This window comes from Petromyzon marinus, chromosome 69 (assembly GCF_048934315.1).
Source record: "Petromyzon marinus isolate PM22_M1 ecotype Great Lakes invasive population chromosome 69, UKy_Petmar_22M1.pri1.0, whole genome shotgun sequence".
Classification (NCBI taxonomy): Eukaryota; Metazoa; Chordata; class Hyperoartia; order Petromyzontiformes; family Petromyzontidae; genus Petromyzon; species Petromyzon marinus.
The window spans coordinates 8,037,658-8,063,196 of NC_133735.1; the positions used below are offsets into that span (position 1 = coordinate 8,037,658).

Sequence of the window (25,539 nt, forward strand, 5' to 3'; positions counted from 1 at the left end):
CCCCCGGGGTCTCCGTCTCTACCCCCGGGGTCCACGTCTCTACCCCCGGGGTCCACATCGCTACCCCCGGGGTCCACGTCTCTACCCCCGGGGTCCTCGCTGCTACCCCCGGGGTCCACGTCTCTACCCCCGGGGTCCACGTCTCCACCCCCGGGGTCCCCGCCGCTACCCCCGGGGACCCCCAAGCCGATGGACCCAGGTCCCAGTTGTGCGGCCGAGGTCTCTGTTGGCGCCCCCAAGGCCCCGGCCGTGCACCAGCGCCGGGCCCCTCTCGAGGTGGCCCCGGCCGAGGCTGCCGGCACGGCGTCGGGCCCCCGACAGCCGCCCCGGGTCTCCGTTGCCGGCACGGCGCCGGTCTCCACCGCTCGAGGTGCCAGCACCGCGGGAGGAGGCGGAGCGGGGGAGCACGGTGGCGGTGGTGGTGGTGGTGGCGGTGGTGGTGGCGGTGGTGGTGGCTGCGGTGGTGGTGGTGGTGGTGAAGGTGGCGGTGGTGGCTGCGGTGGTGGTGGTGGTAGTGGTGAAGGTGGCGGTGGTGGCTGCGGTGGTGGTGGTGGTAGTGGTGGCGGCGGTGGTGGTGACGGTGGTGGTGGTGGTGGCTGCGGTGGTGGTGGTGGCTGCGGTGGCTGCTGCTGCGGTGGTGGTGGTGGCTGCGGCTGCGGTGGTGGTGGTGGCCGCGGTGGTGGTGGTGGCAGCTGCTGCTGCGATGGTGGTGGTGGTGGCCACGGTGGTGGTGGTGGCTGCGGCTGCGGTGGTGGTGGTGGCCGCGGTGGTGGTGGTGGTGGTGGTGGTGGCCACGGTGGTGGTGGTGGCTGCGGCTGCTGCGGCGGCGGCGACGCCGCGTGCCGTGACGTTGTTGTGCTGGTTCGCCGGACGCACGGTGACCACCAGATTGTGACTGTTGGCCACCATCATGTCCGTCACCTGGTCCAGAGACTTGCCGGCGATGTCAATGCCGTTGACCTGGCGGCGAGAAACGGTGAAGTATGTACGGCGTCCAAAGCTCGACTTTGGTTTTTATTTTTTACGTCGCCAGCTACAACAAACTCTGGGTCTCTGTGTGGTGAGTCTATGGGTCTCTGTGTGGTGAGTCTATGGGTCTCTGTGTGGTGAGTCTGTGGGTCTCTGTGTGGTGAGTCTGTGGGTCTCTGTGTGGTGAGTCTATGAGTCTCTGTGTGGTGAGTCTGTGGGTCTCTGTGTGGTGAGTCTGTGGGTCTCTGTGTGGTGAGTCTGTGGGTGTCTGTGTGGTGAGTCTATGGGTCTCTGTGTGGTGAGTCTGTGGGTCTGTGTGGTGAGTCTCTGTGGGTCTCTGTGTGGTGAGTCTGTGGGTGTCTGTGTGGTGAGTCTATGGGTCTCTGTGTGGTGAGTCTGTGGGTCTGTGTGGTGAGTCTCTGTGGGTCTCTGTGTGGTGAGTCTGTGGGTCTCTGTGTGGTGAGTCTGTGGGTCTCTGAGTGGTGAGTCTATGGGTCTCTGTGTGGTGAGACTATGGGTCTCTGTGTGGTGAGTCTGTGGGTCTCTGTGTGGTGAGTCTGTGGGTCTCTGTGTGGTGAGTCTGTGGGTCTCTGTGTGGTGAGTCTGTGGGTCTCTGTGTGGTGAGTCTGTGGGTCTCTGTGTGGTGAGTCTGTGGGTCTCTGTGTGGTGAGTCTGTGGGTCTCTGTGTGGTGAGTCTGTGGGTCTCTGTGTGGTGAGTCTGTGGGTCTCTGTGTGGTGAGTCTGTGGGTCTCTGTGTGATGAGTCTATGGGTCTCTGCTGTGTGAGTCTATGGGTTTCTGTGTGATGAGTCTATGGGTCTCTGCTGTGTGAGTCTATGGGCCTCTGCTGTGTGAGTCTATGGGTCTCTGCTGTGTGAGTCTATGGGTCTCTGCGTGAGTCTATGGGGCTCTGCTGTGTGAGTCTATGGGTCTCTGCGTGAGTCTATGGGTCTGTGTGATGAGTCTATGGGTCTCTGTGTGATGAGTCTATGGGTCTCTGTGTGATGAGTCTATGGGTCTCTGTGTGAGTCTATAGGTCTCTGTGTGATGAGTCTATGGGTCTCTGTGTGAGTCTATAGGTCTCTGTGTGATGAGTCTATGGGTCTCTGTGTGAGTCTGTGGGTGTCTGTGTGGTGAGTCTATGGGTCTCTGTGTGGTGAGTCTGTGGGTCTGTGTGGTGAGTCTCTGTGGGTCTCTGTGTGGTGAGTCTGTGGGTGTCTGTGTGGTGAGTCTATGGGTCTCTGTGTGGTGAGTCTGTGGGTCTGTGTGGTGAGTCTCTGTGGGTCTCTGTGTGGTGAGTCTGTGGGTCTCTGTGTGGTGAGTCTGTGGGTCTCTGAGTGGTGAGTCTATGGGTCTCTGTGTGGTGAGACTATGGGTCTCTGTGTGGTGAGTCTGTGGGTCTCTGTGTGGTGAGTCTGTGGGTCTCTGTGTGGTGAGTCTGTGGGTCTCTGTGTGGTGAGTCTGTGGGTCTCTGTGTGGTGAGTCTGTGGGTCTCTGTGTGGTGAGTCTGTGGGTCTCTGTGTGGTGAGTCTGTGGGTCTCTGTGTGGTGAGTCTGTGGGTCTCTGTGTGGTGAGTCTGTGGGTCTCTGTGTGGTGAGTCTGTGGGTCTCTGTGTGATGAGTCTATGGGTCTCTGCTGTGTGAGTCTATGGGTTTCTGTGTGATGAGTCTATGGGTCTCTGCTGTGTGAGTCTATGGGCCTCTGCTGTGTGAGTCTATGGGTCTCTGCTGTGTGAGTCTATGGGTCTCTGCGTGAGTCTATGGGGCTCTGCTGTGTGAGTCTATGGGTCTCTGCGTGAGTCTATGGGTCTGTGTGATGAGTCTATGGGTCTCTGTGTGATGAGTCTATGGGTCTCTGTGTGATGAGTCTATGGGTCTCTGTGTGAGTCTATAGGTCTCTGTGTGATGAGTCTATGGGTCTCTGTGTGAGTCTATAGGTCTCTGTGTGATGAGTCTATGGGTCTCTGTGTGAGTCTATGGGTCTCTGTGTGATGAGTCTATGGGTCTCTGTGTGAGTCTATGGGTCTCTGTGTGATGAGTCTATGGGTCTCTGCGTGAGTCTATGGGTCTCTGCTGTGTGAGTCTATGGGTCTCTGTGTGATGAGTCTATGGGTCTCTGTGTGGTGAGTCTATGGGTCTCTGCGTGAGTCTATGCATGCTGAACTATTTCGCAACGTAAGTAGCCAACCGTGCGTCTCGCCTTTCAAGTACTCTGCTCCCCCCCCCCTATCGCGTTGTTGAAGCGTGCTGACCCTGCACACCCCCCCCCCCCACCGACATCTGTGTCAAAGAGCTTAACAGGTCATCAGATTTCTCCTCCAGTACAAATACACATTCTAATTCTGAGCTGTGTATCAGAAGGCGACCCGTGCCATCGCTAATAACAGCAGCTCAAGTGGCTCATGATCATCATCATCATCATCGTCGGGAGGAAATGACAGATGCATAGACACCAATAGAGACCCATAGGGACACGTAGAGGATGCTGATATACACAGAGATCCACAGAGGTACGTAGAGACCCACAGACTAAAGCTAAACTATTTTTTTTATTTTAATCAGGGAAAGCCTCACTGAGCACTGTGGCTCTTTGTCAGAAGGCGACCTGGACCATCGCTAATGATAACAGCTCGACCACGTGGCTGATACCATCATCATCATATGGGTCTCTGTGTGATGAGTCTATGGGTCTCTGTGTGATGAGTCTATGGGTCTCTGTGTGATGAGTCTATGGGTCTCTGCTCTGGTGAGTCTGTGGGTCTCTGTGTGATGAGTCTATGGGTCTCTGTGTGATGAGTCTGTGGGTCTCTGTGTGGTGAGTCTATGGGTCTCTGTGTGGTGAGTCTATGGGTCTCTGCGTGATGAGTCTATGGGTATCTGTGTGGTCAGTCTCTGTATGATGAGTCTATGGGTCTCTGTGTGATGAGTCTATGGGTCTCTGTGTGGTGAGTCTATGGGTCTCTGTGTGATGAGTCTGTGGGTCTCTGTGTGATGAGTCTATGGGTCTCTGCTGTGTGAGTCTATGGGTCTCTGTGTGATGCGTCTATGGGTCTCTGTGTGATGAGTCTATGGGTCTCTGCTATGTGAGTCTATGGGTTTCTGTGTGATGAGTCTATGGGTCTCTGCTGTGTGAGTCTATGGGTCTCTGCTGTGTGAGTCTATGGGCCTCTGCTGTGTGAGTCTAGGGTCTCTGCTGTGTGAGTCTATGGGTCTCTGCTGTGTGAGTCTGTGGGTCTGCTGTGTGAGTCTGTGTCTCTGATGTGTGAGTCTATGGGTCTCTGCGTGAGTTTATGGGGCTCTGCTGTGTGAGTCTATGGGTCTCTGCGTGAGTCTATGGGTCTCTGTGTGATGAGTCTATGGGTCTCTGTGTGATGAGTCTATGGGTCTCTGCTGTGTGAGTCTATGGGTCTCTGTGTGATGAGTCTATGAGTCTCTATGTGAGTCTATGGGTCTCTGCGTGAGTCTATGCATGCTGAACTTATTTCGCAACGTAAGTAGCCAACCGTGCGTCTCGCCTTTCAAGTACTCTGCCCTCCCCCCCCCTATCGCGTTGTTGAAGCTTGCTGACCCTGCACCCCCCCCCCCCCCCCCCACCGACATCTGTGTCAAAGAGCTTAACAGGTCATCAGATTTCTCCTCCAGTACAAATACACATTCTGATTCTGAGCTGTGTATCAGAAGGCGACCCGTGCCATCGCTAATAACAGCTCAATCAAGTGGCTGACACCATCATCATTATCATCACCACCTGGCTGATACCATCATCATCATCCCCACGTGGCTGATACCATCATCATCATCACCACGTGGCTGATACCATCATCATCACCACGTGGCTGATACCATCATCATCATCACCACGTGGCTGATATCATCATCATCATCATCACGTGGCTGATACCATCATCATCACCACGTGGCTGATACCATCATCATCATCATCACGTGGCTGATACCATCATCATCATCACCACGTGGAAATGTGTAGCAGCAGCTCAACACTCTGAACGCGTGGTGACGTTGATTCTAAACGTGGAGGGGAAAACCCGGTGGATCCAGAGACAAATCCACGCAGTGACCACCACGGGGAGAGAGGAGAGAGAGAGACGCAGACTCCAAATCTACAGCAGCAGCAGCAGGCGTCGTCAGGGTCGGGATGGAACCCACGACTTCCTGTGTACCAGGCGAGGTAGTCAACATCTCATAGCCACCGTGATGATGATGATGAGAGAGAGAGACGCAGACTCCAAATCTACAGCAGCAGCAGCAGCAGGCGTCGTCAGGGTCAGGATCGAACCCGCGACCTCCTACGTACCCGGCGAGGTAGTCAACATCTCATAGCCACCACGTCGCCCCTACAACCACTTCTCCGCACCACCACCACCATCTCTTATTCTCAGCTTTTTCGGTAAAGTCACGTTGAAGGGAAACAAGATAATAATATATATATAACAATAAAAATTCTCACGACGTTTCGACCGGAACACAAACGGTCGAAACGTCGTGAGAATTTTTTTTTATTGTTTCATATATATTTTATTATTTTATTGTTTCCCTTCAACGTGGTGACTTTACCGAAAGAGCTAAGAATATGAATTACTGCAGTCACAAAAGCTTTAAATCAAAATTCGTTAATTTTTGTTTTATTTTCTCGTGAATCTATCCACGTGGACTTCGCCGAAAGCCATCGGGAAGGCGACCGTCCGTGTTTCGCGACGGAAACGTGTTTTTAATTTGTTAATTTTTGTTTATTTTCTCGTGAACCTATCCACGTGGACTTCACCGAAAGCCATCGGGAAGGCGACCGCCCGAGTTTCACGACGGAAACGTGTTTTTAATTTGTTAATTTTTGTTTATTTTCTCGTGAACCTATCCACGTGGACTTCGCCGAAAGCCATCGGGAAGACCGCCGCCCGTGTTTCGCGATGGAAACGTGTTTTTATTTTGATTTAAAGCTTTCGTGACTGCAGCTATTTTATTGTTTCCCTTCAACGTGACTTTACCGAAAGAGCTAAGATTACGTGTTTTTAATTGTTAATTTTTGTTTATTTTCTCGTGAATCTATCCACGTGGACTTCACCGAAAGCCATCGGGAAGGCGACCGTCGCCCGTGTTTCGCGACGGAAACGTGTTTTTAATTTGTTAATTTTTGTTTTATTTTCTCGTGAATCTATCCACGTGGACTTCACAGAAAGCCATCGGAGAAGGCGACCGTCGCCCGTGTTTCGCGACGGAAACGTGTTTTTAATTTGTTAATTTTTGTTTTATTTTCCCGTGAATCTATCCACGTGGACTTCGCCGAAAGCCATCGGGGAAGGCGACCGTCCGTGTTTCGCGACGGAAACGTGTTTTTAATTTGTTAATTTTTGTTTTATTTTCCCGTGAATCTATCCACGTGGACTTCGCCGAAAGCCATCGGGGAAGGCGACCGTCCGTGTTTCGTGACGGAAACGTGTTTTTAATTTGTTAATTTTTGTTTATTTTCTCGTGAATCTATCCACGTGGACTTCGCCGAAAGCCATCGGGGAAGGCGACCGTCCGTGTTTCGTGACGGAAACGTGTTTTTAATTTGTTAATTTTTGTTTATTTTCTCGTGAATCTATCCACGTGGACTTCGCCGAAAGCCATCGGGAAGACCGCCGCCCGTGTTTCGCAATGGAAACGTGTTTTTATTTTGATTTAAAGCTTTCGTGACTGCAGCTATTTTATTGTTTCCCTTCAACGTGACTTTACCGAAAGAGCTAAGATTACGTGTTTTTAATTGTTAATTTTTGTTTATTTTCTCGTGAATCTATCCACGTGGACTTCACCGAAAGCCATCGGGAAGGCGACCGTCGTCCGTGTTTCGCGACGGAAACGTGTTTTTAATTTGTTAATTTTTGTTTATTTTCTTTGTGAATCTATCCACGTGGACTTCACCGAAAGCCATCGGGAAAACCGCCGTCCGTGTTTCGCGACAGAAACGTGTTTTTAATTGTTAATTTTTGTTTTATTTTCCCGTGAATCTATCCACGTGGACTTCGCCGAAAGCCATCGGGGAAGGCGACCGTCCGTGTTTCGCGACGGAAACGTGTTTTTAATTGTTAATTTTTGTTTATTTTCCCGTGAATCTATCCACGTGGACTTCACCGAAAGCCATCGGGAAGACCGCCGCCCGTGTTCGCGACGGAAACGTGTTTTTAATTTGTTAATTTTTGTTTATTTTCTCGTGAATCTATCCACGTGGACTTCACAGAAAGCCATCGGGAAGGCGACCGTCCGTGTTTCACGACGGAAACGTGTTTTTAATTTGTTAATTTTTTGTTTTATTTTCTCGTGAATCTATCCACGTGGACTTCACAGAAAGCCATCGGAGAAGGCGACCGTCGTCCGTGTTTCGCGACGGAAACGTGTTTTTTATTGTTAATTTTTGTTTAATTTTCTTTGTGAATCTATCCACGTGGACTTCGCCGAAAGCCATCGGGAAAACCGCCGTCCGTGTTTCGCGACGGAAACGTGTTTTTAATTTGTTAATTTTTGTTTCATGTTCTCAGCTCTTTCGTTAAAAGTCACCACCACGTTGAAGGGAAACAACAAGATAATAATAATAAAATACACATGTATATATATAAAACAATGAAAAAATTCTCACGACGGTCGTCACATCATCGTCACACCCGATGACGGCCGTTTGCGCTAGGGTCGAAGCGTCGCGAGAATTTATTTTACCGTTTAACACACCGTGTTCGATTATAATCATGGTTTCCCTTCAACGTGGTGGTGGCTTTTACCGAAAAGAGCTGAGGGTATGGCATCGCTTCGAACCAAAATTCACCGCCCGTCACGGCAAAACCAAAGATATCTCCCCCTGGCGCCTCTTCAGGGCGAGCCGAGGTGTTGGCCACCGACACCGCGAGGGTGGCGGTGACGGTGTGTGTCCGGCACCACGCCCGGCCGCCTTTGTCTCCCCCGCTATTGGCGCGACGTCCGGCGCGACCGCACGCCGCGCCGGGTAACTCATCCGGGGCTGAGTCGACCTGGTGGTGGTGGTGGGGGGGGGCGGGGGCGGGGGAGAGGCCCGGGAGCGGCACGGAGATCATCGCCGACCAGGGGGACTCTGCCGGGTTTCGTGGCGCAACGCGCCGACGCTTCGCCGCCGCTTCAACGCTTCGCCGACGCTTCGCCGCCGCTTCAACGCTTCGCCGACGCTTCGCCGCCGCTTCAACGCTTCGCCGCCGCTTCAACGCTTCACCGACGCTTCGCCGCCGCTTCAACGCTTCGCCGCCGCTTCAACGCTTCACCGACGCTTCGCCGCCGCTTCACCGCCGCTTCACCGCCGCTTCAACGCTTCACCGACGCTTCAACGCTTCACCGACGCTTCACCGACGCTTCAACGCTTCACCGCTGCTTCAACGCTTCACCACCGCTTCAACGCTTCACCACTGCTTCAACGCTTCACCGACGCTTCACCGCCGCTTCAACGCTTCGCCGCCGCTTCAACGCTTCGCCGCCGCTTCAACGCTTCACCGCTGCTTCAACGCTTTACCGCTGCTTCAATGCTTCACCGACGCTTCACCGCCGCTTCAACGCTTCACCGCCGCTTCACCACCGCTTCACCGCCGCTTCAACGCTTCACCGCCGCTTCACCACCGCTTCACCGCCGCTTCAACGCTTCACCGCCGCTTCGCCGCCGCTTCGCCGCCGCTTCACCGCCGCTTCGCCGCCGCACCTCGAGCACCTGGTCGTCGATGGCCAGCAGCCCCGTGGTGTGTGCCAGTCCCCCGTACAGCAGCCGCGAGATGAAGACGCCGGGCGGGGGCGGGGCGGCGGGGGCGGCGAGGAGCTCCGGGGGCCCGGGGCCCCCCCTCGCCGGGGGGGGGGGCCCCCCCCGCGCGGATGAAGAATCCCAGGGGGAGGGGGGCCCGGCCGGGCAGCGGCGGGCGGTGGAGACGGACGCGGCGGACGCTGGCGGGCAGAAGGTCCACGTCGATCACCGAGCACACTGGGCGGAAGTCCTGGGGGGCGGGGAAGATGGAGAGGGAGATGGGGAGGGAGATGGGGAGGGAGATGGGGAGAGATGGGGAGAGAGATGGGGAGATGGGGAGAGAGATGGGGAGATGGGGAGAGAGATGGAGAGAGAGAGATGGGGAGAGATGGAGAGAGATGGGGAGGGAGATGGGGAGGGAGATGGGGAGAGAGATGGAGAGAGATGGGGAGGGAGATGGGGAGAGAAATGGAGAGAGAGGAGAGAGATGGGGAGAGATGGGGAGAGATGGGGAGAGATGGGGAGAGAGATGGGGAGGGAGATGGGGAGAGAGAGATGGGGAGAGAAATGGGGAGGGAGATGGGGAGAGAGATGGGGAGAGATGGAGAGAGATGGAGAGAGAGATGGAGAGAGAGAGATGGGGAGAGATGGGGAGGGAGATGGGGAGAGAGATGGGGAGAGAGATGGAGAGAGAGATGGAGAGAGAGATGGGGAGAGATGGAGAGAGAGATGGGGAGAGAGATGGGGAGAGATGGAGGGAGATGGGGAGAGAGATGTGGAGAGAGATGGAGGGAGAGAGATGGGGAGAGATGGGGAGAGAGATGGAGGGAGAGAGATGGGGAGAGAGATGGAGGGAGAGAGATGGGGAGAGAGATGGGGAGAGAGATGGGGAGATGGGGAGAGAGATGGGGAGAGAGATGGGGAGAGAGATGGGGAGAGAGATGGGGAGAGAGATGGGGAGATGGGGAGAGAGATGGGGAGATGGGGAGAGAGATGGGGAGAGAAATGGGGAGAGGGATGGAGAGGGAGATGGGGAGGGAGATGGAGAGAGATGGAGAGAGATGGGGAGAGAGATGGAGAGAGATGGGGGGAGAGATGGGGAGAGAGATGGGGAGAGATGGGGAGAGAGATGTGGAGAGAGATGGGGAGAGAGATGGGGAGAGAGATGGGGAGAGATGGAGAGAGATGGAGGGAGAGAGATGGGGAGAGAGGAGAGATGGGGAGATGGGGAGAGAGACGGAGAGAGAGATGGAGAGAGATGGGGAGAGATGGGGAGAGATATGTGGAGAGAGATGGGGAGAGAGACGGGGAGAGATGGGGAGAGAGATGGGAGAAAGAGGGAGAGAGAGATGGAGAGAGGAGAGATGGAAAGAGGGGACAGGCAGCAGATCCACGGAGATTATAGTGCATGCTATAATGGAGAGAGAGACACTGGGTTACAGGGAGAGAGGGAGGAGAGAGAGACACTGGGTTACAGGGAGAGAGGGAGGAGAGAGAAACACTGGGTTACAGGGAGAGAGGGAGGAGAGACACTGGGTTACAGGGAGAGAGGGAGGAGAGAGAGACACCGGGTTACAGGGAGCTAGGGAGGAGAGAGAGACACTGGGTTACAGGGAGAGAGGGAGGAGAGAGAGACACTGGGTTACAGGGAGCTAGGGAGGAGAGAGAGACACTGGGTTACAGGGAGAGAGGGAGGAGAGAGAGACACTGGGTTACAGGGAGCTAGGGAGGAGAGAGAGACACTGGGTTACAGGGAGAGAGGGAGGAGAGAGAGACACTGGGTTACAGGGAGAGAGGGAGGAGAGAGAGACACTGGGTTACAGGGAGAGAGGGAGGAGAGAGAGACACCGAGTTACAGGGAGAGAGGGAGGAGAGAGAGACACTGGGTTACAGGGAGAGAGGGAGGAGAGAGAGACACTGGGTTACAGGGAGCTAGGGAGGAGAGAGAGACACCGGGTTACAGGGAGAGCGGGAGGAGAGAGAGACACCGGGTTACAGGGAGCTAGGGAGGAGAGAGAGACACTGGGTTACAGGGAGAGAGGGAGGAGAGAGAGACACCGGGTTACAGGGAGAGAGGGAGGAGAGGCACTGGGTTACAGGGAGAGAGGGAGGAGAGAGAGACACTGGGTTACAGGGAAAGAGGGAGGAGAGAGAGACACTGGGTTACAGGGAGAGAGGGAGGAGAGAGAGACACTGGGTTACAGGGAGAGAGGGAGGAGAGAGAGACACTGGGTTACAGGGAGAGAGGGAGGAGAGAGAGACACCGGGTTACAGGGAGAGAGGGAGGAGAGAGAGACACTGGGTTACAGGGAGAGAGGGAGGAGAGAGAGACACCGGGTTACAGGGAGAGAGGGAGGAGAGGCACTGGGTTACAGGGAGAGAGGGAGGAGAGAGAGACACTGGGTTACAGGGAGAGAGGGAGGAGAGAGAGACACTGGGTTACAGGGAGAGAGGGAGGAGAGAGAGACACCGGGTTACAGGGAGAGAGGGAGGAGAGAGAGACACCAGGTTACAGGGAGAGCGGGAGGAGAGAGAGACACTGGGTTACAGGGAGCTAGGGAGGAGAGAGAGACACTGGGTTACAGGGAGAGAGGGAGGAGAGGCACTGGGTTACAGGGAGAGAGGGAGGAGAGAGAGACACTGGGTTACAGGGAGAGAGGGAGGAGAGAGAGACACTGGGTTACAGGGAGAGAGGGAGGAGAGAGAGACACCGGGTTACAGGGAGAGAGGGAGGAGAGAGAGACACCGGGTTACAGGGAGAGAGGGAGGAGAGAGAGACACTGGGTTACAGGGAGAGAGGGAGGAGAGACACTGGGTTACAGGGAGAGATGGAGGAGAGAGAGACACTGGGTTACAGGGAGAGATGGAGGAGAGAGAGACACCGGGTTACAGGGAGAGAGGGAGGAGAGAGAGACACTGGGTTACAGGGAGAGAGGGAGGAGAGAGAGACACTGGGTTACAGGGAGAGAGGGAGGAGAGAGAGAGACACTGGGTTACAGGGAGAGATGGAGGAGAGAGAGACACTGGGTTACAGGGAGAGATGGAGGAGAGAGAGACACCGGGTTACAGGGAGAGCGGGAGGAGAGAGAGACACCGGGTTACAGGGAGCTAGGGAGGAGAGAGAGACACCGGGTTACAGGGAGCTAGGGAGGAGAGAGAGACACCGGGTTACAGGGAGAGAGGGAGGAGATGCACTGGGTTACAGGGAGAGAGGGAGGAGAGAGAGACACTGGGTTACAGGGAGAGAGGGAGGAGAGAGAGACACTGGGTTACAGGGAGAGAGGGAGGAGAGAGAGAGATATTCAGGGAGAGCGAGCGAGCGAGATTTCGCGAGGCTGTCCGGAGTTTTGGGGAGACAAAGGCGGCCGTGCGTGGGTGCGTGCTGGTGGGGTCGGAGGCGGTGCGGGTGGTGGTGGTGGTGGGGGAGCCGGGGGAGCGGCGGCCTCACCAGGGGCCGCCCGATGTCCCGGTGGGGCCGAGGCCGTTGGCTCGCCGTGCCCTGTGCCCTGAGGACGGCGAATCCTCTCCTCCTGCGCGGCAAGGAGCCACCCCCCTGCGCCGAGCTCTGTGGCTCGTCTGCAGCGGCAGCCACAGGCAGAGGGGGGAGGTGGTGGTGAGGGAGGGAGGGAGGGAGGGAGGGAGGGAGGGAGGGAAGGTCACCCGAGTGGAACCCAACCAACGCGGGCTTGAAGGGCACGGCCCGGCCGCAATCGGCCCGTTATTTCTAGTCCCAGCGCTGGCCAGAGGCAGGGCTCCTTTAGGGCCTGGTCCTCACCGCCAGCGTCAGACCAGAAGGCGAACGGTACAAGGACAATGCACGATCAGAGCATGCGCCGTATACGTCAGGCATGGGCAAAGTACGGCTCCTTAATCCAGCCCACCGAACTTGTCCGAATAGTATTATTATTATTATTAAATTAAATTTTGCCTTTCTCCTGTAATGCCCCCCCATTTCCCCAGTAGATGGCGCACTTTGACCGGGAGTGTGGCGTATAGGGCCACCTGTTAATAGGGCAAAATCCTTTCACGTAATGATTTTTTAACACGTCATTCGTATTTAGTTCACACAAACGCTACCGTCCATCTGTTTCCTGGCCCGGCACCTCCGTCAAATTTTAGTACCCATTGCGGCCCGCGAGTCAAAAGATTTGCCCACCCCTGCGCTATGTCGTGGTGAGCAGCAGCTAGATCATGGGACACCTTTTCGCCAGCATCAAAGAAACCAAAAAGGTAACAGGAACTAGTTGTTGTAGCCTTGCGGCAATGGAACAGGTGTTAGTAATAGGTTTTACCCTTTTAACTGGCACAAAAACTGACACCTTTATTCAAGGCATCGTGTTTGCAATGACCACAACACAAGCAGTCAAAATGCAAACAAAAGAGACAACTCTGATAATAATATTGGCACTGTCCTTGAATTTGATTGGTCCACACCCGAGACGGCTTTTCTTAGAGCCTAGTCTCCACTGGTGTTGGACCAGAAGACGCCAAAAGGCGTACAACTCAAAAAACAGCGCACCATCAGAGTATTGAGGGCTCGGGGTGAGCATTTACATTATGAGACCTCCTTTGCCAGTAACAAGATATAGTAATAGGTTTTACCCTTTTAACTGTACGCCTTTTGGCATCTTCTGGTCCAACACCAGTGGAGGCTAGGCTCTAAGAAAAGCCGTCTCGGGTGTGGACCAATCAAATTCAAGGACAGTGCCATCATCATTATTATCAGAGTTGTCTCTTTTGTTTGCATTTTGACTGCTTGTGTTGTGGTTATTGCAAACATGATGCCTTGAATAAAGGTGTCAGTTTTTGTGCCAGTTAAAAGGGTAAAACCTATTACTATATCTTGTTACTGGCAAAGGAGGTCTCATAATGTAAAGAACAGGTGTTGTTAATATTTTTGGTTCTTTCGGTAAAGTCACGTTGAAGGGAAACAATAAAATAATAAAATATATTATTTTGTTGTTTCCCTTCAACGTGACTTTACCGAAAGAACCAAGAATATGAATCACTGCAGTCACGAAAGCTTCAAATCAAAATTTTACAGGTGTTGCGTTAAGATGTTCAAACACCAAATAGTAGCTTTCGCAAGGAATCAAGTTGCTGCATTGACCACGCACGCAGTAATTGTCGTGAACATGCACAACAAATATGCTCTGATAATAACAATAATATGATACATTGTCATTGAAACAGATTGGCCTATGCCAGAGACAGTCTTCTTGTCCAGATCCCTCAAGGATCCGTCATGGATTGTAGACAGGCCGGCATAAATGTTTCAAACCAGTTCAGCCATTCCATAGGAAGGGTTCACGTTTCGCAAGCGTGAGGGGCAGCTCAGCCTCCCAATGGACACGCGGTACCGGTCCAGCTCCTGACAAAGGGGTGGCAGCCTCTCCCTCCTCCACAACAGTGAACATTCCCCGTCGCCATCCGCAAAGGAATTTTCCTGCCATTTCTGGAGGGTCGCCCCTCCCCCACCCAACCCAACCCACCCTACCAAACCGAAACGAGAGGCAGCTCAGCCTCCCTACGGACACGCGGTACCAGTCCAGCTCCTGACAAGACGAACGGCGGCCTCTCCCTCCTCCACAACAGTGAACATTCCCCGTCGCCATCCGAACGGCAATTTCCCTGCCCTTTCTGGAGGGTCGTCCATCCCTCACCCAACCCAACCCACCCTACAAAATCGACACGGGCGACGGCTCAGCCTCCCTACGGACACGCGGTACCGGTCCAGCTCCTGACAAGACGAACGGCGGCCTCTCCCTCCTCCACAACAGTGAACATTCCCCGTCGCCATCCGAACGGCAATTTCCCTGCCCTTTCTTGAGCGTCGTCCCTCCCTCCCCCACCCAACCCAACCCACCCTACCGACCCGAGGGGGGGCACCTCAGCCTCCCTGCGGACACGCGGTACCGGTCCAGCTCCTGACAGAGCAACGGTAGCCTCTCCTCCTCCATAACAGTGAACATTCCCCCATCGCCAACTGCACAGCGGTTCCCTGCGGTCTCAAGAGGTTCGCCCCCCCCCCCCACCCAACCTGACCCAACCCACCCTACCAAACCGAAACGAGAGGCAACTCAGCCTCCCTGCGGACACGCGGTACCGGTCCAGCTCCTGACAGAGCAACGGTAGCCTCTCCCTCCTCCATAACAGTGAACATTCCCCCCATCGCCAACTGCACAGCGGTTCCCTGCGGTCTCAAGAGGTTCGCCCCCCCCCCCACCCAACCTGACCCAACCCACCCTACGAAACCGAAACGAGAGGCAACTCAGCCTCCCTGCGGACACGCGGTACCGGTCCAGCTCCTGACAGAGCAACGGTAGCCTCTCCCTCCTCCATAACAGTGAACATTCCCCCCATCGCCAACTGCACAGCGGTTCCCTGCGGTCTCAAGAGGTTCGCCCCCCCCCCCACCCAACCTGACCCAACCCACCCTACCAAACCGAAACGAGAGGCAACTCAGCCTCCCTGCGGACACGCGGTACCGGTCCAGCTCCTGACAGAGCAACGGTAGCCTCTCCTCCTCCTCCTCCACAACAGCGAACGTTCCCCCATCGCCGACCGCACGGAAGTTTCCGGACATTTTACGGAGGGTCAACCCCGCCTCCCGCCTCCCGCCTCCCGCCCCCCCGGCCCCCGCCGGCCCCCCCGGCCTCCCCACGGACACGCGCCAGGCCAGGTGCACGCTCCCACCGCCGCGCTGCAGGACGAGCCGGAGCAGGGGAGCGGCGCGAGCCACGGCGCAGCGCAGCCGCTCGTCGCTGGTGAGTGGCAGCAGCTCGCCCTGCGCGTCCGCAAACGCCAATGCCAGGCGCGGCGCCGGCAAAGGGGGGCTGCCGGCGGCGGCGGCGGGCGGCGGCGGCAACGGGGGGCCGACCGGGCAGGGGGAGACGCCGACGCCGCCGCCGGTGCCGGTGCCGGCGACGCCGGCGACGCCGTGGAGAGAGAGCACCAGGGCCGAGAAGTCGCCCAGGCGGAGGGGAGAGGCACGGCTCACGGAGAAGCGGCGGAACTCGGCCTCGTACTGCCGTGGTTGTGGTGGTGGTGGGGGGGGGGTGGGTAGAGACAACATCGCCGTCACCGGCGTCGTCTCTGTGTGGTGAGTCTCTGTGGGGTCTCTGTGTGTTGAGTCTCTGTGGGTCTCTGCTGTGTGGTGAGTCTCTGTGGGTCTCTGTGTGGTGAGTCTGTGTGGGTCTCTGTGTGGTGAGTCTCTGTGGGTCTCTTGTGTGGTGAGTCTATGGGTCTCTGTGTGGTGAGTCTGTGGGGTCTCTGTGTGGTGAGTCTGTGGGTCTCTGTGTGGTGAGTCTGTGGGTCTCTGTGTGGTGAGTCTGTGGGTCTATGTGTGGTGAGTCTGTGGGTCTCTGTGTGGTGAGTCTGTGGGTCTCTGTGTGGTGAGTCTGTGGGTCTCTGTATGGTGAGTCTGTGGGTCTCTGTGTGGTGAGTCTGTGGGTCTATGTGTGGTGAGTCTGTGGGTCTCTGTGTGGTGAGTCTGTGGGTCTCTGTGTGGTGAGTCTGTGGGTCTCTGTGTGGTGAGTCTGTGGGTCTCTGTGTGGTGAGTCTGTGGGTGTCTGTGTGGTGAGTCTGTGGATCTCTGTGTGGTGAGTCTGTGGGTCTCTGTGTGGTGAGTCTGTGGGTCTCTGTGTGGTGAGTCTGTGGGTCTCTGTGTGGTGAGTCTGTGGGGACGCTGTGTGGTGAGTCTATGGGTCTCTGTGTGGTGAGTCTGTGGGTCTCTGTGTGGTGAGTCTGTGGATCTCTGTGTGGTGAGTCTGTGGGTCTCTGTGTGGTGAGTCTGTGGGTCTCTGTGTGGTGAGTCTGTGGGTCTCTGTGTGGTGAGTCTGTGGGGACGCTGTGTGGTGAGTCTATGGGTCTCTGTGTGGTGAGTCTGTGGGTCTCTGTGTGGTGAGTCTCTGTGGGTCTCTGTGTGGTGAGTCTGTGGGTCTCTGTGTGGTGAGTCTGTGGGTCTCTGTGTGGTGAGTCTGTGGGTCTCTGTGTGGTGAGTCTGTGGGTCTCTGTGTGGTGAGGCTGTGTGTCTCTGTGTGGTGAGTCTCTGTGGGTCTCTGTGTGCTGAGGCTGTGGGTCTCTGTGTGGTGAGTCTCTGTGGGTCTCTGTGTGGTGAGGCTGTGGGTCTCTGTGTGGTGAGTCTGTGGGTCTCTGTGTGGTGAGTCTGTGGGTCTCTGTATGGTGAGTCTGTGGGTCTCTGTGTGGTGAGTCTGTGGGGTCTCTGTGTGGTGAGTCTATGGGTCTCTGTGTGGTGAGTCTGTGGGGTCTCTGTGTGGTGAGTCTGTGGGTCTCTGTGTGGTGAGTCTCTGTGGGTCTCTGTGTGGTGAGTCTCTGTGGGTCACTGTGTGGTGAGTCTGTGGGTCTCTGTGTGGTGAGTCTGTGGGTCTCTGTGTGGTGAGTCTGTGGGTCTCTGTGTGGTGAGTCTCTGTGGGTCTCTGTGTGGTGAGTCTGTGGGTCTCTGTGTGGTGAGTCTGTGGGTCTCTGTGTGGTGAGTCTGTGGGTCTCTGTGTGGTGAGTCTGTGGGTCTCTGTGTGGTGAGTCTCTGTGGGTCTCTGTGTGGTGAGTCTGTGGGTCTCTGTGTGGTGAGTCTCTGTGGGTCTCTGTGTGGTGAGTCTGTGGGGTCTCTGTGTGGTGAGTCTGTGGGGTCTCTGTGTGGTGAGTCTGTGGGGTCTCTGTGTGGTGAGTCTGTGGATCTCTGTGTGGTGAGTCTGTGGGTCTCTGTGTGGTGAGTCTGTGGGTCTCTGTGTGGTGAGTCTGTGGGTCTCTGTGTGGTGAGTCTGTGGGGACGCTGTGTGGTGAGTCTATGGGTCTCTGTGTGGTGAGTCTGTGGGTCTCTGTGTGGTGAGTCTGTGGATCTCTGTGTGGTGAGTCTGTGGGTCTCTGTGTGGTGAGTCTGTGGGTCTCTGTGTGGTGAGTCTGTGGGTCTCTGTGTGGTGAGTCTGTGGGGACGCTGTGTGGTGAGTCTATGGGTCTCTGTGTGGTGAGTCTGTGGGTCTCTTGTGTGGTGAGGCTGTGGGTCTCTGTGTGGCGAGTCTGTGGGTCTCTGTGTGGTGAGTCTGTGGGGTCTCTGTGTGGTGAGTCTGTGGGTCTCTGTGTGGTGAGTCTGTGGGTCTCTGTGTGGTGAGTCTATGGGTCTCTGTGTGGTGAGTCTGTGGGTCTCTTGTGTGGTGAGTCTGTGGGTCTCTGTGTGGTGAGTCTCTGTGGGTCTCTGTGTGGTGAGTCTGTGGGTCTCTGTGTGGTGAGGCTGTGGGTCTCTGTGTGATGAGTCTATGGGTCTCTGTGTGGTGAGTCTGTGTGGGTCTCTGTGTGGTGAGTCTGTGTGGGTCTCTGTGGGGTGAGTCTGTGGGTCTCTGTGTGGTGAGTCTGTGGGGTCTCTGTGTGGTGAGTCTGTGGGGTCTCTGTGTGGTGAGTCTGTGGGGTCTCTGTGTGGTGAGTCTGTGGATCTCTGTGTGGTGAGTCTGTGGGTCTCTGTGTGGTGAGTCTGTGGGTCTCTGTGTGGTGAGTCTGTGGGTCTCTGTGTGGTGAGTCTGTGGGGACGCTGTGTGGTGAGTCTATGGGTCTCTGTGTGGTGAGTCTGTGGGTCTCTTGTGTGGTGAGGCTGTGGGTCTCTGTGTGGTGAGTCTGTGGGTCTCTGTGTGGTGAGTCTGTGGGGTCTCTGTGTGGTGAGTCTGTGGGTCTCTGTGTGGTGAGTCTGTGGGTCTCTGTGTGGTGAGTCTATGGGTCTCTGTGTGGTGAGTCTGTGGGTCTCTTGTGTGGTGAGTCTGTGGGTCTCTGTGTGGTGAGTCTCTGTGGGTCTCTGTGTGGTGAGTCTGTGGGTCTCTGTGTGGTGAGTCTGTGGGTCTCTGTGTGGTGGGTCTGTGGGTCTCTGTGTGGTGAGTCTGTGGGTCTCTGTGTGGTGAGTCTCTGTGGGTCTCTGTGTGGTGAGTCTGTGGGTCTCTGTGTGGTGAGTCTATGGGTCTCTGTGTGGTGAGTCTGTGGGTCTCTGTGTGGTGAGTCTGTGGGTCTCTGTGTGGTGAGTCTGTGGGTCTCTGTGTGGTGAGTCTATGCGTCTCTGTGTGGTGAGTCTGTGGGTCTCTGTGTGGTGAGTCTGTGGGTCTCTGTGTGGTGAGTCTGTGGGTCTCTGTGTGGTGAGTCTGTGGGTCTCTGTGTGGTGAGTCTGTGGGTCTCTGTGTGGTGAGTCTGTGGGTCTCTGTGTGGTGAGTCTGTGGGTCTCTGTGTGGTGAGTCTGTGGGTCTCTGTGTGATGAGTCTGTGGGTCTCTGTGTGGTGAGTCTGTGGGTCTCTGTGTGGTGAGTCTGTGGGTCTCTGTGTGGTGAGTCTGTGGATCTCTGTGTGGTGAGGCTGTGGGTCTCTGTGTAGTGAGTCTATGGGTCTCTGTGTGGTGAGTCTATGGGTCTCTGTGTGGTGAGTCTGTGGGTCTCTGTGTGGTGAGTCTGTGGGTCTCTGTGTGGTGAGTCTGTGGGTCTCTGTGTGGTGAGTCTCTGTGGGTCTCTGTGTGGTGAGTCTGTGGGTCTCTGTGTGGTGAGTCTCTGTGGGTCTCTGTGTGGTGAGTCTGTGGGGTCTCTGTGTGGTGAGTCTGTGGGGTCTCTGTGTGGTGAGTCTGTGGATCTCTGTGTGGTGAGTCTGTGGGTCTCTGTGTGGTGAGTCTGTGGGTCTCTGTGTGGTGAGTCTGTGGGTCTCTGTGTGGTGAGTCTGTGGGGACGCTGTGTGGTGAGTCTATGGGTCTCTGTGTGGTGAGTCTGTGGGTCTCTGTGTGGTGAGTCTGTGGATCTCTGTGTGGTGAGTCTGTGGGTCTCTGTGTGGTGAGTCTGTGGGTCTCTGTGTGGTGAGTCTGTGGGTCTCTGTGTGGTGAGTCTGTGGGGACGCTGTGTGGTGAGTCTATGGGTCTCTGTGTGGTGAGTCTGTGGGTCTCTTGTGTGGTGAGGCTGTGGGTCTCTGTGTGGCGAGTCTGTGGGTCTCTGTGTGGTGAGTCTGTGGGGTCTCTGTGTGGTGAGTCTGTGGGTCTCTGTGTGGTGAGTCTGTGGGTCTCTGTGTGGTGAGTCTATGGGTCTCTGTGTGGTGAGTCTGTGGGTCTCTTGTGTGGTGAGTCTGTGGGTCTCTGTGTGGTGAGTCTCTGTGGGTCTCTGTGTGGTGAGTCTGTGGGTCTCTGTGTGGTGAGGCTGTGGGTCTCTGTGTGATGAGTCTATGGGTCTCTGTGTGGTGAGTCTGTGTGGGTCTCTGTGTGGTGAGTCTGTGTGGGTCTCTGTGGGGTGAGTCTGTGGGTCTCTGTGTGGTGAGTCTGTGGGGTCTCTGTGTGGTGAGTCTGTGGGGTCTCTGTGTGGTGAGTCTGTGGGGTCTCTGTGTGGTGAGTCTGTGGATCTCTGTGTGGTGAGTCTGTGGGTCTCTGTGTGGTGAGTCTGTGGGTCTCTGTGTGGTGAGTCTGTGGGTCTCTGTGTGGTGAGTCTGTGGGGACGCTGTGTGGTGAGTCTATGGGTCTCTGTGTGGTGAGTCTGTGGGTCTCTTGTGTGGTGAGGCTGTGGGTCTCTGTGTGGTGAGTCTGTGGGTCTCTGTGTGGTGAGTCTGTGGGGTCTCTGTGTGGTGAGTCTGTGGGTCTCTGTGTGGTGAGTCTGTGGGTCTCTGTGTGGTGAGTCTATGGGTCTCTGTGTGGTGAGTCTGTGGGTCTCTTGTGTGGTGAGTCTGTGGGTCTCTGTGTGGTGAGTCTCTGTGGGTCTCTGTGTGGTGAGTCTGTGGGTCTCTGTGTGGTGAGTCTGTGGGTCTCTGTGTGGTGGGTCTGTGGGTCTCTGTGTGGTGAGTCTGTGGGTCTCTGTGTGGTGAGTCTCTGTGGGTCTCTGTGTGGTGAGTCTGTGGGTCTCTGTGTGGTGAGTCTATGGGTCTCTGTGTGGTGAGTCTGTGGGTCTCTGTGTGGTGAGTCTGTGGGTCTCTGTGTGGTGAGTCTGTGGGTCTCTGTGTGGTGAGTCTATGCGTCTCTGTGTGGTGAGTCTGTGGGTCTCTGTGTGGTGAGTCTGTGGGTCTCTGTGTGGTGAGTCTGTGGGTCTCTGTGTGGTGAGTCTGTGGGTCTCTGTGTGGTGAGTCTGTGGGTCTCTGTGTGGTGAGTCTGTGGGTCTCTGTGTGGTGAGTCTGTGGGTCTCTGTGTGGTGAGTCTGTGGGTCTCTGTGTGATGAGTCTGTGGGTCTCTGTGTGGTGAGTCTGTGGGTCTCTGTGTGGTGAGTCTGTGGGTCTCTGTGTGGTGAGTCTGTGGATCTCTGTGTGGTGAGGCTGTGGGTCTCTGTGTAGTGAGTCTATGGGTCTCTGTGTGGTGAGTCTATGGGTCTCTGTGTGGTGAGTCTGTGGGTCTCTGTGTGCTGAGTCTGTGGGTCTCTGTGTGGTGAGTCTCTGGGTCTCTGTGTGGTGAGTCTGTGGGTCTCTGTGTGGTGAGTCTGTGGGTCTCTGTGTGGTGAGTCTGTGGATCTCTGTGTGATGCGTCTATGGGTCTCTGTGTGGTGAGTCTGTGGATCTCTGTGTGGTGAGTCTGTGGGTCTCTGTGTGGTGAGTCTGTGGGTCTCTGTGTGGTGAGTCTGTGGGTCTCTGTGTGGTGAGTCTGTGGATCTCTGTGTGATGCGTCTATGGGTCTCTGTGTGGTGAGTCTGTGGATCTCTGTGTGGTGAGTCTGTGGGTCTCTGTGTGGTGAGTCTGTGGGTCTCTGTGTGGTGAGTCTGTGGGTCTCTGTGTGGTGAGTCTGTGGATCTCTGTGTGGTGAGTCTGTGGGTCTCTGTGTGGTGAGTCTGTGGGTCTCTGTGTGGTGAGTCTGTGGGTCTCTGTGTGGTGAGTCTGTGGGTCTCTGTGTGGTGAGTCTATGGGTCTCTGTGTGGTGTGTCTGTGGATCTCTGTGTGGTGAGTCTGTGGGTCTCTGTGTGGTGAGTCTGTGGGTCTCTGTGTGGTGAGTCTATGGGTCTCTGTGTGGTGAGTCTCTGGGTCTCTGTGTGGTGAGTCTGTGGGTCTCTGTGTGGTGAGTCTGTGGGTCTCTGTGTGGTGAGTCTGTGGGTCTCTGTGTGGTGAGTCTGTGGGTCTCTGTGTAGTGAGTCTGTGGGTCTCTGTGTGGTGAGTCTGTGGGTCTCTGCGTGGTGAGTCTGTGGGTCTCTGTGTGGCGAGTCTGTGGGTCTCTGTGTGGTGAGTCTGTGGGTCTCTGTGTGTTGAGTCTGTGGGTCTCTGTGTGGTGAGTCTATGGGTCTCTGTGTGGTGAGTCTATGGGTCTCTGCGTGGTGAGTCTATGGGTCTCTGTGTGGTGAGTCTATGGGTCTCTGTGTGGTGAGTCTATGGGTCTCTGTGTGGTGAGTCTGTGGGTCTCTGTGTGGTGAGTCTGCGGGTCTCTGTGTGGTGAGTCTATGGGTCTCTGTGTGGTGAGTCTATGGGTCTCTGTGTGGTGAGTCTGTGGGTCTCTGTGTGGTGAGTCTGTGGGTCTCTGTGTGATGCGTCTATGGGTCTCTGTGTGGTGAGTCTGTGGGTCTCTGTGTGGTGAGTCTGTGGGTCTCTGTGTGGTGAGTCTGTGGGTCTCTGTGTGGTGAGTATGTGGGTCTCTGTGTGGTGAGTCTATGGGTCTCTGTGTGGTGAGTCTCTGGGTCTCTGTGTGGTGAGTCTGTGGGTCTCTGTGTGGTGAGTCTGTGGGTCTCTGTGTGGTGAGTCTGTGGGTCTCTGTGTGGTGAGTCTATGGGTCTCTGTGTGGTGAGTCTGTGGATCTCTGTGTGGTGAGTCTGTGGGTCTCTGTGTGGTGAGTCTGTGGGTCTCTGTGTGGTGAGTCTATGGGTCTCTGTGTGGTGAGTCTCTGGGTCTCTGTGTGGTGAGTCTGTGGGTCTCTGTGTGGTGAGTCTGTGGGTCTCTGTGTGGTGAGTCTGTGGGTCTCTGTGTGGTGAGTCTGTGGGTCTGTGTGGTGAGTCTGTGGGTCTCTGTGTGGGTGAGTCTATGGGTCTGTGTGATGAGTCTATGGGTCTCTCTGTGTGCTGAGTCTGTGGGTCTCTATGTGGTGAGTCTATGGGTCTCTGTGTGGTGAGTCTGTGGGTCTCTATCATTCAGGTGTCAGCACTGACATCACCAGTAAACACCACTGCTATCATCAGCAGCTCAATGTTGATAATGCTGATGATGATGTCAATGCTGATGATGATGTCAATGCTGATGATGATGCGCTAATCAGCATCATAAACATCATCAGCACCAACATCATCACCACCACCAGCATCAGCAGCGTTAACTTCATCATCAGCATCAGCATTGACATTTTCATTCGCATGACCCTCATTATAACCATCATCAAAATTTACATTGGTAGCACATCAGCATCATCAGCATCAGCTATCATCACAGGCAGCACCAGTAACATCGTCATCAGCAGCAGCAGAATTATCACCAACATCAGCAGCATCAACATCATCATCAGTAGCAGCTGCAGCAGCGATAAATCATCAGCAGAAACATCCCCACCACCATCATTATCATCTTTAACATCATCAGGAGCATTAACATCATCACAATCACTGTAACATTAATACCATCACTGTGACATTAATACCATCACTGTGACATGAATACCATCACTGTGACATCAATACCATCACTGTGACATTAATACCATCACAGTGACATTAATACCATCACTGTGACATTAATACCATCACTGTGACATTAATACCATCACAGTGACATTAATACCATCACTGTGACATTAATACCATCACTGTGACATTAATACCATCACTGTGACATTAATACCATCACTGTAACATTAATACCATCACTGTAACATTAATACCATCACTGTAACATTAATACCATCACAGTGACATTAATACCATCACTGTGACATTAATACCATCACTGTGACATTAATACCATCACTGTGACATTAATACCATCACTGTGACATTAATACCATCACTGTGACATTAATACCATCACTGTAACATTAATACCATCACAGTGACATTAATACCATCACTGTGACATTAATACCATCACTGTAACATTAATGCCATCACAGTGACATTAATACCATCACTGTAACATTAATACCATCACAGTGACATTAATACCATCACTGTGACATTAATACCATCACAGTGACATTAATACCATCACTGTGACATTAATACCATCACTGTAACATTAATACCATCACTGTGACATTAATACCATCACTGTGACATTAATACCATCACTGTGACATTAATACCATCACAGTGACATTAATACCATCACAGTGACATTAATACCATCACTGTAACATTAATACCATCACAGTGACATTAATACCATCACTGTAACATTAATACCATCACTGTGACATTAATATTCAGCAGCAGCATGAGAAGCAAGATCGCCACCCGCAGCATGAACGTGCACCGGCATCATCAGCATCATGATCAGCATCATCATCATTATCTGCATCATCAGCATGATTATCAGCATCATCAGCATCATTAGCATCATCAGCATCATCAGCAGCATCATTATCAGCATCACCATCAGCAGCAGCATCATCATCAGCATCATTATCAGCATCATCAGCAGCATCATTATCATCAGCAGCAGCAGCATCATTATCAGCAGCATCATCAGCAGCATCATTATCAGCATCACCATCAGCAGCATCATCATCAGCATCATTATCAGCATCACCATCAGCAGCATCATCATCAGCATCATTATCAGCATCACCATCAGCATCATCAGCAGCATCATTATCATCAGCAGCAGCATCATTATTAGCAGCATCATCATCACCACCACCACCATCATCATCAGCACCACCACCATCATCATCATCAGCACCACCACCATCATCAGCAGCATCATCATCATCAGCACCACCACCACCACCATCATCAGCACCACCACCACCATCATCATCAGCACCACCACCACCATCATCATCAGCACCACCACCATCATCATCATCAGCACCACCACCACCATCATCAGCACCACCACCACCACCATCATCAGCACCATTATCATCATCAGCACCACCACCATCATCATCAGCACCACCACCATCAGCACCACCACCATCATCATCATCAGCAGCATCATCATCAGCACCACCACCACCATCATCAGCAGCACCACCACCATCAGCACCACCACCATCATCATCAGCATCATCATCATCAGCACCACCACCACCATCATCAGCACCACCACCACCATCAGCACCACCACCATCACCACCACCACCATCAGCACCACCACCATCACCACCACCACCATCACCACCACCATCACCACCACCACCATCAGCACCACCACCACCACCATCACCACCACCACCACCACCTTGCTCTTCACCTCCACCACGTCGGAGGCGCGAGCCGACTTCACGTTGCTCCGCGCCATCTCCCTCACACTCACGGGGGTAGAGGGGAGGGGGAAGGGGGGAGGGGTAGAGGGGAGGGGGGTAGAGGGGGGGTAGTGAGAGAGGGGGGGTAGAGAGAGGGGGGGGGGCGACACGTGCCTGGCGCGTGCCGCCCCCCCCACCCTTCACGCCGTGCGCGGTGACGTCATGACGCCCGCCCCGCTGCGCGGTGATGTCACCACGCAGGGTAAGTTCACTTCTGGCGTCCGGCGGCGGCGAACTTACCGTGCGCGGTGACGTCATTGCGTGTGGTGACGTCACCACGCAGGGTAAGTTCACTTCTCGCGTCCGGCGGCAGCGAACTTTTGCCGTGCGCGATGACGTCTCTGCGTATGGTGACGTCACCACGCAGGATAAGTTCACTTCTCCCGTCTTGCGGCGGCGAACGTACCGTGCGCGGTGACGTCATCACGCACGGTAAATTCGCTTCTCGTGGGCGACG

The 25,539-nt window shown here is 54.7% G+C and overlaps 1 protein-coding gene across 1 annotated transcript; it reads right to left on the bottom strand.

The window, feature by feature from the left end:
* Positions 1 to 214: 214 nt before the first annotated feature.
* On the bottom strand, positions 215 to 25,134 carry LOC142906706 (partitioning defective 6 homolog gamma-like). Its single transcript, XM_076055062.1, has 5 exons — positions 25,019 to 25,134; positions 15,408 to 15,738; positions 12,160 to 12,287; positions 8,676 to 8,961; positions 215 to 960 (listed from the first exon to the last, which is right to left on the bottom strand). Exons 1-5 carry the CDS (start codon positions 25,076 to 25,078, stop codon positions 947 to 949), a joined length of 819 nt encoding a protein of 272 aa, XP_075911177.1. The 5' UTR covers positions 25,079 to 25,134; the 3' UTR covers positions 215 to 946.
* Between the last annotated feature and the right edge of the window lie 405 nt (positions 25,135 to 25,539).